The 17,043-nt window shown below is 41.9% G+C and overlaps 1 protein-coding gene across 1 annotated transcript; it reads right to left on the reverse strand.

The window, feature by feature from the left end:
* Positions 1 to 1,802: 1,802 nt before the first annotated feature.
* galnt12 (UDP-N-acetyl-alpha-D-galactosamine:polypeptide N-acetylgalactosaminyltransferase 12) lies at positions 1,803 to 14,937 on the reverse strand. Its single transcript, XM_051390191.1, has 10 exons — positions 13,965 to 14,937; positions 13,435 to 13,604; positions 12,154 to 12,343; positions 11,748 to 11,933; positions 11,458 to 11,575; positions 10,769 to 10,945; positions 7,970 to 8,101; positions 7,622 to 7,735; positions 6,289 to 6,444; positions 1,803 to 5,316 (listed from the first exon to the last, which is right to left on the reverse strand). The coding sequence occupies exons 1-10, from the start codon at positions 14,315 to 14,317 to the stop codon at positions 5,179 to 5,181; spliced, it is 1,734 nt and encodes a 577-aa protein (XP_051246151.1). The 5' UTR covers positions 14,318 to 14,937; the 3' UTR covers positions 1,803 to 5,178.
* Between the last annotated feature and the right edge of the window lie 2,106 nt (positions 14,938 to 17,043).

A 17,043-nucleotide genomic window follows, 5' to 3' on the forward strand; every position in this document is an offset into this window, starting at 1 on the left:
GCTTTAAGTCAAGGCACGTCTGTGAAACTTGCTGTAAGTATTTGGAGAAAGTCTGAGTGCATCATTTGTATCAGATTATTCTTTCCATGCTTGCTGTGCTCAAGTGTTACTGTGGTATTTATGTTCTACATCACTTCTCTATCAATGCATGTTTATGTCGGACTATAAAAAACCAGAAAATCCACTAAATGTTGCCTTTCTTTTCACAGTTGCACTTACACCTCAGTATGTCTGCAGTGTTAAAAGCTGGCACGGTTAATTGCTATTTATGTTGGGTTTTTTTTCTTGCCTCCTGGAAAAAAAATAAAAAATTAAATTGAAGAGTTGACACACATGATCCAGCAAATAAAACCGCAGTATTGCCCAGACACGGCCGATGAACTGTAGAATAGCTGGTTATGGTTATTTTAACTAATTTAGTGACTTCATGGAAGCCTTGCTGCTTTCTTCGCTACATGAGCCGCCACAAAGCAGATGCCAGCCAGTGGCGGTGCATAGGAAATGCAATGCTATCTCTGTATCTAGGCCTCACATGTTTACTGCACCGTCTGGAGTCCCTCCTGAAAGTGAAAGTGTGTCATCTAATGTATGCAGCCAACAGCCACTGCTCCTGAGCTGCTCTGGGTATTGGGGATTACATAAACTAAACCGACATGCAGTGTGGAAATGGTCTCCTGTCGGGGTGTGCGTGTGCTGCTCTTCCTATGGTTCCACTCGCTCCCTGACAACTGAAGCCTGAGCATCTCCAAAGACTTGCACCACAGGGAGCCTTGTTTTGCATTATCATTAAAGACGCATATGGGGTGTGGGAGACTGTGGTGCTGCATGTGAGCCACACCAGATCAACAAAAAAAAAAAAAAAAACAGGCCTACGCTGGGGTGCAGAGATTGCAACGACATACAGCAGTTTGTGTGCACGCATTTTCAGGATATTTTATGGCGCTATTTAGTACTGCATATCTCACAGGGAAGCACCTAAAAGATTAGGATGAGACGGTGCTACAGACAGCAGCATCACAGCCTTCTACAGTGCTTCTCGTTTTCCTAGGAAGCAGCCAAGTGTTGTCTAGGCAGTATTTGTCAGAATGTGAAGATTTCTGGCAAGTTTTCCACCAGAGCATGTCATCCTGCGCGAGAGAGAAACCAGCTCGTCTCATACAGGGAACAAATGTTCCACGCTATTATTTTCAGCAGTGTCGTGCACTTTAACAAACTGGAATTAAAAGATGCACTCGTATGGGATTTTATATTTTCTAATATGACAAAAGGGCATTTTTACTTCTTACTACACAAAAAAAAAAGCTTGTATGGTTATACCTTTTAACCAGCATTCACCACACTGCTGTTGCAAAGACATGGCCCAGACACACTCAGGATCCTATGAAACAAACAGCAGAGCATCATCAATGAGTAATTGAGGGAGGCTGCAGGGAAGAGCGTCAACACCAGGGGGAACAGGGCGACTTGGCGCGGGCACGACATTTCACCGTCTCACTCAGCAGCTGGTGATCAAACCAATCAGATATGGTTGGAAAACTCACTCCCCCCTTTCTATTTCTCATTTTCCTTCTCTCATTACCCTCCGAGCATCTTGATTCACGTCTCCATCACAGTTAAATGTGGATGATAGCCTGTTTTTTTTGTTTTTTTTGCCACTGATGAGTCACAGTTTAATGGATATGCAACGGTGTAGATATCAAAAGTTGTTTTTTAAATATTGATGCACATTTTTAAAGACATAAAAACATTAAAAACAAAAAGACATGAGCAAGAACAGGCACAAACAGGCAAAAACACGAATCCAACATTAAATGTATGTTTACTTACTTTGACTTTCAGTTGACAACAGTTAAACAGGTACATTGACATCAGATTTGATCCGTTTATTGGATCGAACAAATACAAAAATCGTATTAATCATATCCTTCACTTTACACTCTACAAGGCCACTGGTGTTACTGACAGCATTAATACACCGGACACGGTGTTAAGATTCCAGCATTATTATTTGTGTATGTTTACAACTCATACAACTGAAATGTCTCCAATGGGGAATAGTTTACCATTATAAACAGAAGATGTGTGCATGCTTTTGCATGGTCCATTAGGGTTGGGTCACAGTACAATAAGCCACTTTACAGGTTCAAGTGCTCGAGCAGATCCCTGGAATATCACTACTGTTTACGACACAGGTTTGGTTGATATAAAAGCCCTATATGACCTGCCAGAGAGATATGATCCCCCACTGGCGAATATCAATTTGACTGTAGCTGCGAGTACCATATCACATTAGCATACAATATAACGCCAGCGTAAAAAATGTTTTACTATGTAGGACATGTCTGGAATAACAGATGGCCACGGGGGACAATAAATAACCCCTTTTAATAACAGAATATAATATTTATACTGCACTCACAGGCTAAAGACACAAAATGATGGAAATGGAAAAGCTGTCACTTCTTAAGTGCTCAATACATAAAGCATGAGCGCTGTATTAAAAGGGCAATTTCACCTGTTCCTGTTGAGTCTGATCCCTCACGGATGATACTCATTGAAGCTGCTTTTCAGTCTTAAATCGTAACAGGGAAATTCCACGAGAGTCTGCAGGCTAGTCAGAGAGCACACACACCTAAAAAACAAAACAACCGCTTTCCAAACTTTTTGAGACCAAGATCGAGCAGTGTTGTGGTACACAATCAGCCCCTTTTTAGCTTTATCGCCCAAAACATTCACGCAATCCTGGGACAGCTGCCCGACCCCTCCCTCTATGGAGATCACCATAATCTTCCTACTGGTCATTTGGCCCATTCCACTTATCACCAAGCATTAGCTGTGCAATCATGTACCACTCATAATGCCAGCAAAAGCCTTTATGGACCACTGGGAACTTTAACCCGCCCAAAAAGTGATGAAGATACCCATATTCCAATACACTTGGAACATATTTTGTGCCTTCATGCTACACAGTTATCCCATGACGCTCTTTTCCAGTTCAATGTCAATACATGTTCGGAGTGGAAAGTAAAGCACACATCTTGCGCCGTCCCTTTAGGCTTGTACTATGTGAGCTCACATGAACAGATGTTACCATGTTCCTGCAACGTCACCTTTACAGATAACTGTACAATCATTATATTTGGCAACTGATTGTACTCCTCCGTGGGGTCTTAGTTACATAGTCTTTTTCCCTCCATCTCCCATTTATCTTATTGTGAGTATACTTTCTGAATCAATACCAAAAATCTATTTCAGTGCGATCGTCCCCTAACATCAATTCCTAACAGAGCTCAGTTGAGACCGATGGACCAACAGCCTGTGAAGGTTAATGGTAAGGAAGAGGTCACAAATTGCTTCATTCAGTCTTCTCCATTATCTGCTTCTGCTGTCAAAAAACGTACTCCTGATGACTTCCGTTCATAAATCAAACCTCAAGCACACGAGTAACAAGTGCTCATCTGAGGAGGATTTGGATGGCGCAAGTCCAAAGATAAGTCCTCCACGGCACAACTCTGACACCGAGAGGGAGAGGTGGTGATAAAGAATTGGGAGAGGACCAGAAAATAAATCAGGACGCCATCTGGCATCCCAGTACTCTGGAGACACCAACAACTGTCTATGCCTCTGCTGTGTTTCCCTGAGTCCCTCTGCATAGCCTTAAGGACAGCCACACAAGTGACCGCAGCTCCAAGCGGAGGGGTCTACACTCGTCTGATTCTGATGAATGGAGACAGAGGCAGTGTGCGCAAATCAGTACAAGCTGCCAGAGTAATACATGCACACTCAAGGGAATACCTTCTTGCCTCTGTATACTGTATTCTCAGCAGGGGAGCCTACATATCAGTGTGCAGACACGTTGTGACAACTCTAACTGTTCTCTTTCCGTCTCTGAACCTGAAGGGATATCTTAAAATAGAATTATATGGTTTTTACATCAGGCACTGTCTATGGACTCCAAGTAATATGGGGAAGAAGATCCAATTCTTGCAATTTCAGTGTTTATGTATTTGCACTCACAGTGAATAAATTCCAACTTATTTATGACTGAAGGTGCGATTCGTCTCCAGTGAAGCTATGAAATAACAGTCTTGTCTAGAAAATACATAGTTTAAAATAAACATAGTTGACACCACATGAAGTAAATCCATTAAATATGGCTATGATTTAGTCTTTTGTAGCTGCATATCATTTAAAGAGCACAAAACAGAGACACTATGTTGAAAAACAAATATTACAAAAATGACTACAAAACTACCAAAACAACCAATGTCAGTTTACCTCAGTTAAATTTGCACTGCAAAATGACTTCAGTCAAAGCAGAACATAATAAGAGTTTCTCCTGTTATCAGTAGTTAGATGATTAAGTTGAAGAGGTACTAGGTACTTGCATAATGCCTGTGATCGAAGGCTTTTTTTAAATAAGCCACTGGTATGTAAGAGTAGCAAGCACTCAAAATGTCCTGAAAAGGTTCACAAAATACCTGAAGATTTGTCCCACTTTCTCCTAACAATCAGAGAACACAGTGAAAGAAAGGAAGCCGCAGAGAGGAGCGTTGGCCCCCTCTACAGGCGAAGACGCAGATGTTTTGAAATGCCTTCTGACGTGGTTGTGTAAATCACTGTAATGTCGGCCACCAGCTCTTAAGAGTTTGTTTACAGCGGTGTAAAGCAGTCACTTTCATTCAGACACATGCACGCGTGTTTTAGTGTTTGTCCATGCGTGCATTAGGGAAGTGAATTAAATTGATCTCATTCTCAAAGATTGCCCCAGTAGTGGAGTGGGTAAATAAAAAAAAATCAGCATGTACGATAGTGCTGGTTATCACCAATTCTCAAGCATCCCCTTGATTAGAAAATAAATGCATATTCCAGCAGGCTCCTGTCTCCCAGCAACAGTATCCACGAAAAAAAAACATTCCCATATATATATTTACAAAGTACTTCATCAGTATAATTATTAATATAATTTCCTGTTGGTCTATTAAATCCAGCTGGCACAAAAAAATGTGCAAAGGTTAAAATTTGGAAGGGAGCATAGAAGCTTCCTTCCTTTTGGGCTCCTTTTAGGGCAAGGCAAACTCATCGGAAAACATTACGCAATTCAACCCACCCATATCCCTCAGGATATTGGTCCTGAATGAAAAAACATACTTGTAGATATATTCTAGGTTGATACCATTACATTCTCTCCTCAAAGAACCACTTTTGGAGGAGGCTGTCGGAGCAGGGTTGGAGCGAAGGGGCTGGGTTCCCGTTGTCGGTCTTGTCCACAGCCTGAATGCACTTTTGGCTCACCATATGGTACAGGCTCCCATCCTGAAAAACAGCCAGCAAATGAAGCAAGAAAAAATTAATTGTAACACTAATCATGATTCATCTTCAACCCTATTTTAAGAACAAAAAGGCTCACTACTGGGACAAAGACATTCAGCCCTGACCTGTGCATTTACAGACGTTACCCTTCTTTTTTTTAATCTTTTGTTTGCTTCACTTTCTCTTCTCCCTGCCTCTACTGTCCAATTCCCCACACTCTTCTGCCTTCTTGCACCCCTTGTTACATCCATTCTGTCCTACTTGGATCCATTTACATTTAGATAGTGTGGTTTAGCTACCGACAACGGTGTGGAGTGACTACACTGAACACATGCTAAACAACTCGCAAGCATTGTGTGGTGAATACCCAGCTGGCTGGAGCTCTGTGATTTACAGTTTAGTATCAGCCACGCTTGTGCTCAACACCTGTGGAGAAGCTCATGTCTACGTGCTTCTAACTGTAGAGTTAGATTTTGGTCCTGGGGGGATACAGTTCTCCTAGTTTTAATCCAGTAATAACATTTAAAAGATTTATATTATAGTAGTATTTAATTATGAGATTTTTAGTTATTATAGTATTATTTGATTTTATTTTAGTATTATTTTTCACCCTGTCCATGCATGGGGCAAAAGAAACAAGAGATTTGCAGCTACAAGTAGAGGGTCTGTAGGAGAAGGCAGAAACAGAAGGGGTTTGTGGGTGATTGGATGGCTGTGGAGTTGGAGAACGGGCTAGAAACAGTAACTGTTTGAGAATTTGGTTCTCAGAATACCGTGGACCATTAGTGGTGGTTCAAAAGAGAAACTCATATAGAATGTGGAACTCAAAACCTCATTCCATCCTGCCCTTTCACTGCTACCGTGTCACTGCCTGTCTCATTACTCATTCACCACTGCCTGACCACACACACTGTCTCTTTGGTCCAATCTTCGTTTCATAAATACAGACACTGAAGACAGAAATATGCTCCCTACCTCTCGGAGGACAAATTTCTGGTCTACAGGTACAGGTTGCCCTCGTTTTCTGCACAGCTGGACAGTCAGGTAAGTGCTGATATTGTCGCCCACAATGCAGCCAGCAGGTTCCCTCGTGTTATAGCGGATCTCGCCATCCGTGGAATATTCAAAGAACTGTGGGAGGAGACGAAACAACTGGGTTTCAATCTAAATCTTTTCATGCAAACTTTCTAAGCTGAATAGAAAAAAATAAATTACTGAATGTATTAATACATCTAAAAAGTTTAAATCTCACTTTTAAGAAAGAAGAATTTAGTCAAGGATGTAATTTCAGTCACTGTCAGATAATCTGTACACGCATATGTGCTGTATGTATGCATCTTTATCTGTGACTAGAAAAGACATGCAGCAACAAAGAAAATGGACACAGTGTACTGAGAGATAGCCACACACACATATACATATGTGTACTGTTGGTGTGTGTGTGCAGACAACGAATGGAAGTGTGAATTGAATATGATTCTGTAACATGCAGAGAGAGCACTCTCATAAGGCAGACAACACAAGCACTGCTGAGCCCACTTCCTACAGAGACGACATCAGTGTGTGTCCACAGAGGGCTGCTGAAATAACAATGGTAAATTTCACTGTGCTTCCTGGACTACTGTCAACCGCAGAGTATAAATGTGTTGGGAAATGCACTCTCCTTTGTATCAACAAGGCCATCACATCATTTTTCAACCTGAGATAGAAGAACTAGTCCTCTATTCCCGGGTTTGTAACATTAAAACTACAAACCCTTGTAGTTTACTGTGAAATAAGGTGACTGTATTACTTTGAAAGTCTCTGCAGCTACTGATAATCATGATTTAGCATAAGAAAGGGGGAGATGAATCATAATGAGGCTAGTGACTTGGCCAGGTGACACCTACAGGCATACTGGGACTCGCATCTCGCAAGTAGCATTTTCAATATTCTTGTTAGCAAATGTTGTTGGCACAACCCCATATCACTGAAGACACAACAAAGCTCAATGTATCTTGTATAGAGTAGCCTTAAGCCTAAACAGAATGTAGTTTTGATAAGCTAATAGTGTACATGTGTTACATATTTATAATTTCATCTGTTTTTAACTGAAAGCATACATTATTCTTTTTTACCCACAAACTGTTATGTGGTAAAGTGGAAAAACATCAGCAACTAGATGAAACACAAGACTATAGTTCTCAAATAAAGCTGATACTAATACAATTGTACATTGACATTTCTCAGTGTTAGAAATAACATTTTAACGACCATTACAACAGACTACATTCTATGGCTTATGGCCTGAAAGACTAACGTCCAATACCTGGTTCTGACCCATGCCGTGACACGGGTAGAGGATGACCCTCTGGCCCACCACCATGTGTTCATCCGCAGGGTTGTAGTCAAAACAGTAGTTGGTCTTTCCCCGGTTCTTCAGCTATAATGAGCAAGAAGCAGTCACATCAATTCTTCTATTCTTAATATAACTTACAGGAGCTCATATGTCGGTGAGGATATGAATGCCAAAGCTCATCTTAATCTGAGGAAATATCATACTTTTTCTCTCTTCTGCACTACTCAGCTTGATTAAACTCAATCAAACTGGAGAGAATTGCTAAATTCTATACTCAAATTTTAAACCTGATAAGCAGCGACACGGATGCGTTCTCACCATTCCAAACATGCCTGGCTTATCCTCTGGGACGTGAATGTCGGGGTAAACATTATCCAGATACCACTTGAAGTTCTTGCAGCCCAGCTTCTCTCTGAGCTTCCGCCGCTCTGTCACGTCTCCATAGGCCTCCTAGAAACACAGACCACAAATGATAGTTCCACCGTATTATTTTAGTTTCCAATTCTGCCTAAATATCCATAAACTGCACTATGGATATTACATAATGATAAGCATCAGTTAATGGCTAATGCATTAATGGTTAATGGTTCAAATCAAGGCCGGCTGTGTGCACTCTTGATGCAGTCAGTGTCAGACAGCTGCAGTGTCAAAAGACGTAATCATAGCATAGTTCTCTGCCGAAATGGTATGCAATAGTGCCATCTATAGTTGTTTCATAACTCTACACAATTACATCCATAATAATAACAACAACACAGCCTAGAACAAACAGAGCTCTTAACAGAAAACCACTCTTATATCCTAGTCAAACAGACTAGGATAAGAGCAAGCGTCTGTGTGTGTGCATGTAAGTAAAGGCAATATGTTTGTGCTTAAGTAAATACCTTTATGCATACAGTTACACACACGCCACAGTGATCATGAACAATGAGTTACAGGACAGGGAAGAACACAGTCTCCACTTTGATTTGCTGGTGAGCATACGCTCACCGTACGTTCCCTGCTGGAGGAAAGGTTGAGCAGCACTGCAGGATGATGGATGTTTGTGGTTTGTCCAAACACAGCTTTAATTGGCCCCTTCATCAATTTATTTGGTCAAGAGAGGGACTCCCAAAGGAGAGAGTCCACAGTCAATGAGAGGGACCAGTAAGGACCATCGGGGGACAATGATGTACTACAGTGTACGAGGTCATCAAGGGGGAAATTAAGGACCAGTACAAGTTCTACTTAAATGTCAATGATCAGCAAATGTCAAAGATTAACTAGCAGTGCAACAGTCCAGCATATGGATCAGCAACAGGGCACAGAAAAAAACTTAAGGAGCAACTGGAGGACAATCTGATGTGAGAGGCCAGAGAGGTGACAATTAGTGGGGAGAGTGAAGAGGCAGTGGGAAAACAACCAAAACATGTTTAGAGATTCCTTCTCTTTTGTCTGAGTCATCCCTGAAAAGGATACACTGTTGCATTTTGAATCTAGTTTATTTAGGTTTCACGCTACCTTATTACTTATTAACTAAGAGTTGTAAACATAACTCACATGGACTGACAGCTAACTCATCAACATGACAGTTTAAGTGACTCCGTCATGCTGCAACCCCAATATAATGTTTTCTTTGCTCTGGAGAGGATGACATTGTAACCACCTATTGGAAATATTCAAATTAGCCATCAATATATGTATTAGACTTGCTCAAATTACCTAGATTGTGGGCTTGAAACCAATTTAGGACTAAAAGTGGAGGCATAATGTAGTCATACCAAACCTCCAGTACTAATTATGAAAATAAACATCTCACTTCCTGGATTTATCTCTAGCAAAGGAAGTTTATTGATCCTTAAAGGGCAAAATGTGGAACTCTGTGTGTGTAGCTTCTGCAAAACAGCCTCTGCTTTGACAATGGCTTTTAACTCTAAGAGATTCAGTAGGAATATACAAAATAATACAACATACAAATTATTGTTCAAAGCTACAACAAGAGATTAACTATTTCTTTGTAAGGTTTAACAAAATCTGCAAACTGAGCATCTCAGGGTACAAAATTAGCACCAGCCACCAGCCAAATGCTGGTAATACATGCAAGTGGCTGGTAGACTTGCTTCACTCCCCAGACAAATAAACAATGGTAATATATTAAGTGGTTAGTATCTGAACAGTCATTAGCCATTTGGCCAGTGGACATAATATTTTGCACCCTCTGGTATCTGAAACTCATGCAAATGCCAGAACAGTAAAAGTAACCCACATTGGATGCTGAAAAATCATATCATAATAATGAAACTTCATTCAATACAATTATTAAATATATTGCAAAATATTTGAGATGGCATGTGTCTACCCAGAAATCTTAGAAGAGGAGTAGCCGCAGTGTTTGTTTGAAGGGTTTGCTGTATTGGGTTTGTGGTGCCACTGCGGGTTTGGCAAGAATACCTCCTCTCAGGGAGATGAGTGCCACCTGATCTGTGTTTAGAGAGCTTCTCCTCTTAACTACACTGTCACACACTGGCCCAACCCCTTCCATCTATGCACACGTACAAAGGCAGGGCACCCCATGGGTTAGCACTGCTCTCACCCTGTCAAGGACAGGTGGGTGACACCCGTTGGCACCGAGTGACACGGAAAGGTGGTAATCACACACCGGAACGCCCTGACACCCCTGTCACCTTGGGTGTCTGCCGCTCATGTATCCCAAGTGTCACTTAATCAGGGGAGCTTTTACACCACAGCGGGAGTGCAGTGTGTTTGTGTGTGTGTGTGTGTGTGTGTGTGTGTGTGTGTGTGTGTGTGTGTGTGTGTGTGTGTGTGTGTGTGTGTGTGTAATCTGTGAGAGCGGAGGGTGCATGTCATTTTGTGCATGTGTGGGCGTGTGGAACTGAGAGTGTGTACATTGGTGAAATCAAGTGATTAATCAGTCTTACAGTTTTGTGATGAATGCCGATGTACAAAAACAACAACAACAACAACAACAACACCACAAACACAGCCTTCGCAATACTCCATGAAGGAAACAAATAATTATGTCATTGATATGCTTGCTTAAAAAATAAATAACTTGTTATGTTGGCTTCCTCTAGCACATACACACATGCTTAAAGCACACCATCTGTGCAGACTCACCAGTCGTGCGTGGGGGTTTCGATGGTAGTAGACCTCTTTGTATTCATCCATCCAGACCTCAGCAGCTCTCACGCTGTTTGCTAGAGCTTTGCTCCGTGAGTAAGGGGCCTTTTTAGGGAACACATGACCCACATGGGAGCATGGGTGGACCTCAAGGCTGCCCCCACACTGCCAAATCTAGGAGACATCAACAACACCGCCACCGCCACCACCACCACCACCAGAATTTGGTTAGCCTCTCAGCCATAATTCAATCGTACAATCAGGCAACACAAAGCACAGCCTTGTTGTGGAGGAGTTTGGAAACAGAGAAGCTGTTTGTTGGTTGAAGGGAAATATTTTTGGTTCCTTCCCTTTGGGAAATTGCGGTTATTGAAGAAAAGGGATGTTCAAATTCTTCACTGCAATTAGAGGATTAGGACATTTGGCCCGTTTTTGCTGGTTGTTTAGTTATACCCCTTAAGGGTGGTTTTCACAGGGAATGAGGAGTCGTCACATGATGCAGAGCTTGGTAAATGTAAACCAGATCTGGCCCGCCTTTTCAGTGTGCGTTGTGGTGCCTAAAGCTGTGAATATTGCATGCCAATATGGAGACAGTACATGAATTGTGCCAATTTTGCATAAAGCTAGGGCCTATCATACATATGCAGAATACATGAACATAGACATACAGACACATAATTTCTTACCCTGAAGGAGAATTCCAGGTTCTCTCCTCCCCACACCTCCATCCCTGTGTCATATGTCCCCAGGTAATGGAAGTAGTTCTTGCTCACAGCAAACAGGCCTCCTGCCATAGTAGGAGACCTGAGGAGAAAAAAAAACATATTGGACAATAATTTTCCTGCATATTATAAATTATGACTTATGTGGATGAGACAAGTGATATATCAGGATGAGGTTTCGTACCAGCTGACAAAAGTGGTATTATATTAGGCCTATTCTGTAAATTTATCCCTAAAAAATGTTAACATCACACCTGATGACATCGGTGGGCGAGTGACGGTGTTTCTGCTCATAGTCTGGGACAGAGTGCCAGGTGAACACCAACCGCCAATCAAACCCCCCAATCTGAGGTTCACCAGAGTTCCCTAAATACTGGAAGGTGTTCCAGTCGATCACATCGATGACAGGACAGATGACAGCCGATGGCTCCTCTTTGATTCTGAAGGAGAGAATAAGAGAGAGAGAGAGAGAGAGAGAGAGAGAGAGAGAGAGAGAGAGAGATCATAACAGCACTCCTTCAGCCGGCTGGTAGAGGCTCAGTGCTTCACTCTGTGACACTTCAGCTGGGCTAAAAGATAGTCTTTCTAACCACAAGGCCACACTTTGACAAACTACTCAGAGAAAGAGTCCTTAAATTCTCCTGCTGAGGGTTTTCTAACCTGTGGAGGAGGGGCTCCAACCAGCCCTCATGACACTCGCAGTGACAGTCCAGGAAGGTCAGCACATCACCCGTAGTAATGGACGCCCCTAGCAACCGGGCCCGCACCAACCCCTCCCTCTTGGTGGCCCGGATCAGACGCACCTTCCTCAAACCTGAGATGTACGTCTCCAATGGCTCCTTCAGATGTGCTTCAGGAAATAAACAAGTAAACAAATAAATCAAAACAACACATCTGATAAAAATGTGTTATTTCCTATGTGTGCGTAAGAAGGCAATGCTTGTGTTGAAAGCGGTTTCTCATGAATAAATGAAACGACGATGACAATCTGCTACCAGCTTTTAACAGCAGCTGGTAAAGCTGATTAAGAAAGAAAGGAAAATTGTGTTTAAGAGTGTTTGATACACAATCACTGCATTCATCAGGGGGCCTTGTCACTAAAATACTAACACTGCAGTACTTGGATGGGTTTCAATAATAAAATGGGTTTTTAGTAAGTTATCTCATTCATCTGTGGCTCCGAGGCAGCCAGCACCCCCTAGATGGTCATTTGATCATATCAGTCTGAGGGTCTGTGTGTTGATTTATGAGACTGAATACTAACACATCTGTGCTTTACAAATCTGTAACAAAATGTGCTTTTCTGCGTTTGCCCTCTAAAAATGTGATGATGACTAGTTTTTTCGCTCTCTACACATCCTCCTCAAATGAAAACAACCTAAAACAGCAAAATCATTGTTTGGTGTAGTTGTTCAGCACTCTGTGGAAGTAGCCAATGTTAGCGCAGAGGGAGAGGCAGGCATTGCTTCAATTATTGGGTCATGAGCCAAAAAGAACCACTCCCTTAAAAGTGTCTCAGCTCGTCACATTCGGTCTGGGCACAGAAAACTAAATAAAAAATGACTTCAAAGTAGAATGGCCTCTTTAATTAGTTTGGCCACATAAAACTGTGTATACGAATACATAAAAAGATGCTATGGACTAAATGCTCAGACAGGTGACATTGATATCTGTGAGTCTATCTGGAGGTGTATTAAATTTCCCTTTAGTTTCACTACCTGCCAATACCTTCCTGTATCTCTGTTTGTCATTCCTAATTGCAAACATGTCAGTCTATCTTCCTTCCTCCCCTCTTTCTATCTGACAAACCAGTGCCTGCCACCTGTCTGCACGCCTCCTTGAGTGTCCCTCTGACAGCCTGCCTGCCCACACAGCCCTTCTGCCTGTCCATCAATCTGTCTGCTTCAGCATCCCTCCATCAGTCTGCGGGGGCCCCCGTACCTCTGTCGCTATAGTCATCCACCAGCACCACCTCCTTCAGCAGGATGTCAGGCGACGTCTCCAGCACGCTGTGGACCGTCCTCAGCAGGGTGGACCAGGCCTCGTTGTAAAAGGCAATGACCACAGAGGTCGTGGGCAGGGACCGGTAGTCGTACTTCAGCTCTCTGCAACTGCAAGGTAAGGAAGTTGTTAGGAGAGACAGATTTGGACAGGGACAGGAAGGGGGGGCTGGGTGAATGGGTTAAATCTGCACACCGACATCCTAGCAGGAGCTGGTTGCACGGAGCTTAAAGCTTTGTTGCCTGAGTAAATACCCAGGTTTGATAACCAAAAGAAGGGAGCACAAAAACCTTTAGATATGGCAAGAAGCAGTTATTACTCAACAGCAAATGACTCACAAGTCTGACTACAATGTCTCAGAGGCAGTTAGTGAGTTAGCAAGACTTCAGCAGTGTAGAAAACCCCCTTTAACTTTATTACAATAGTGTCTCTTTGGTGTAATGGTTGACACCACTACATCAGTTACTTACAGTGGGTTCCATCTCTCTGGCAGCCTGCGGTGTAGCGACACTTTATCACTGACATAAGTGTTAATCTGATGCTTTTTAATGCTCTCCTCCTCGTTCTTCTTCTCCTCTCCGTTCAGATTCAGTTTGACGGCTCTCCCCATTTCACCCGGGGCATTTAAATCCAAGGGGGGCCTCTCGTAGACGGGTCTCTTGAGCTGTTCGTTGTCCACCTCTCGCTCCCCGGGGGCCTCTCGCCGATTCGTCGCGCTCACGTCTCCGGAGTTGTGTCTGAAAAAGACGACATATCCCACCAAAGTGACGCCGAAGAGGCAGAAAAGTAACTTGGGTCGATTCCTCCTTCCGCAGACTGCCATCGTGTCGCTTCCTTTCCTTTGGTTCGGAGTCGGGTTGAAGTTTCATGCCCAAAGGAGCTGCATTCCGCCGGTGGCACCTACCGCCGCTGCCCTGTGTTTAACGACGCCGGGTTTACTCCGCATACTTCCAGCCGCTAATTAAGTTCCCATTCGGTCCTAACAATGTCCAATTTACTAGCTACTGAACTTTAAAGTTTTGGTTAGATACTTGTTGAGCTCTTGACTGACGTTGGACCAAATACTCTCCCACTCCTCCTCCTCCTCCTCCTGTCCCTGAAGAGAAGTGTGAACGGATTAACAAACTCGGATTAAGCTAGTTATCTCCTCGGATTAGCTAACTATAACCACCTAACCATGTAGGGCTCCAGCTGGAAACAAAACAAATCTAGGTCAAATCAAAGAGAGGAGAAAAAAAACAAAAAAACGGTCCACTGTTTCCTTTAGTTTTCAGCCCAAATAATTAATATTAAACAATTAAGTAGGCATATATCAACGGTGTGTCCAGCCACTCGCTCACTAAACCGTCCAGCAGAGGTTACACACAGCTGCAGGAAGCAGGCTGAAGTTTGTCAGCCAGCTAACGTTACTTGAACTTGAGGGGAAGTTTGAACCAACGTCAAGTTAGCCGAGCTAGCACGTACGTTTCCGGTTTGCGGATGTCAAAGTAAAATACGGTAAACTTTATAACGGCAGCTAAGAAACGTTTTTTTTTCTTGGAATTGATCAAAAAGGCATGACAGGTAATTTATTAAACAAAGGAACGATACAGTTAGTTTTAACCAAAATGCACAGTCACTTTTCATGTTATAAAACTTTAAATAATATTTAATGTGTATGTTTAAGTGTATAATCAAGTGTATTGTAATATTGGTTTCTAGGATTCATTAGAAAAAAATTAATTGTATTCTAGATATCCTGTTTATGTTATTTCTCCCCTTAATTTGTTAAGAGGTGGATTTTCTTTATGTGCCACCACTGCTTCACATTCGAGTGATGCGACAATTTTTACGCTTTTAACTTGAAGACAGCCGGATGTTAAACCGGAAGTTTAATGTATTGACAAAGGTGAAGTTCAACCCCTGTTCCTGCAATTAAATCTTTCACAAGAGACAAATGTTATGGTCTGAGATATACTCAAACAGACACTTTGATTTGAATTAGTGTTTTTCCAAATATCACCTACAGAGATTTAATTTATAGACTTTTGTAGCTGGACTAAAATACACACATATACACTATGTTCAAATAATACACTATGTTATATAATAACCCCTTAAATGACCCTGGGAGGACCTAGGACCTATAAGCTTAGAAATCCTTTACCTTGGTGGTCTTGTTTTATATGCAGCCAGTTGTCACTCATATGAAACTGATATGAAAACTCTTGACACCAAAGATGAAATCTGACACAAAATGTATGTTTAAGCAAATTAAAATGCTAAATAATTAAGGTGACCATTGAAGGCGAGGGGGTAATTTGAGTGGGCATAGTGTTTGATCGAGTACCCATATTGTGAAAACTACAAAGAGACACGGGAAGGCAACAAGTCAGCCGGAGTGTTGTAATATGCCACGGTAGACTGGGCTCGTCGTGTCTGTCAGAGACACAATATTAATGTTACTGCATGAGGGCATTTTCATTTAGGGCCGGGTGATGGATGACATTTTCCATGCAACAGATATTTGGTGCAAATGTATTAACAGGAAAGATAAAACAATGGTGAGCATACACCTGAGGGCTAAGTTCTTATCCTCCCTGTTGTATATCTGGAATGGACAAAATAAAATAAAATAAATGTAAACAAATATGGCATTTATTTATTCTACATACTCTAATATGAGTTTTCGTTATTTTCAAAATATGATTTTTATTGTTACTTTCATAATTCCTATCTTTCAACAATGACCTTTTTTTTAATTAAAACATTTAATAAACAATTAAAATGCCAGTGTGAAACTAATCCATCATAGGCAGTGAGGAAGAGTATTGAAAGAATGTACTGGACCAGTGACAATGCATATAGTTGCACGTAGTCCTTGATCAACTTGTCTCTGACAGGGTAGGAGAATGGTTGAATCTGTCTGCCACACCCCTTGTCAAAGTGTATGACTGTGCTTGAAATAAGAAGATAAGGGTTTCACACCCCATAACTGTGACAGTCACATTGAAAAAGCAGATGGACCGTTGCAAAATGCAGCCTAGCAAAACCAGCACAACCTAAAGGGCATGAAGTTTAAAGTTGTCAAACGACAAAATCTATCCTGAGAAGGAAATAAATAAGATGGCACTCGAAAAGGAACTGAAGCCAACATGCCACCGAGCTGTCACTGTGCAACCAAAGGCATAAAGGAATGTGAGTAATGGCTCTACGACAGCTCACCCAGTTGTTTTTTCTGGGTTAAATCCTGTATGGAGAGGCATAAAGGGACATTTCTATCAAAGGAGCCGACTGTATGTTTGAAAGCACATAGGCTACAACCGTATATGAAGTCCACAATTGTTTGCTGCAGGTAAACCTGAAGAGATCCGGCAGTCAACAATCACCACACATACTATTTGTAACAGAAATACAGATCTGTGCTGTGCAATTCAGTTGATCTGCAGCTAAACTGAAACAAACAATTGATCCTCTGAATGAATCATTCCAAATATCACTGACTACCTTTATATCCGTCCTCCTATGTTTTGGTTTTGCTCCTTTCTCTGCCTCATTACTCGAGCCTCA

This window comes from Dicentrarchus labrax, unplaced genomic scaffold (assembly GCF_905237075.1).
Source record: "Dicentrarchus labrax unplaced genomic scaffold, dlabrax2021, whole genome shotgun sequence".
Taxonomy (NCBI): Eukaryota; Metazoa; Chordata; class Actinopteri; family Moronidae; genus Dicentrarchus; species Dicentrarchus labrax.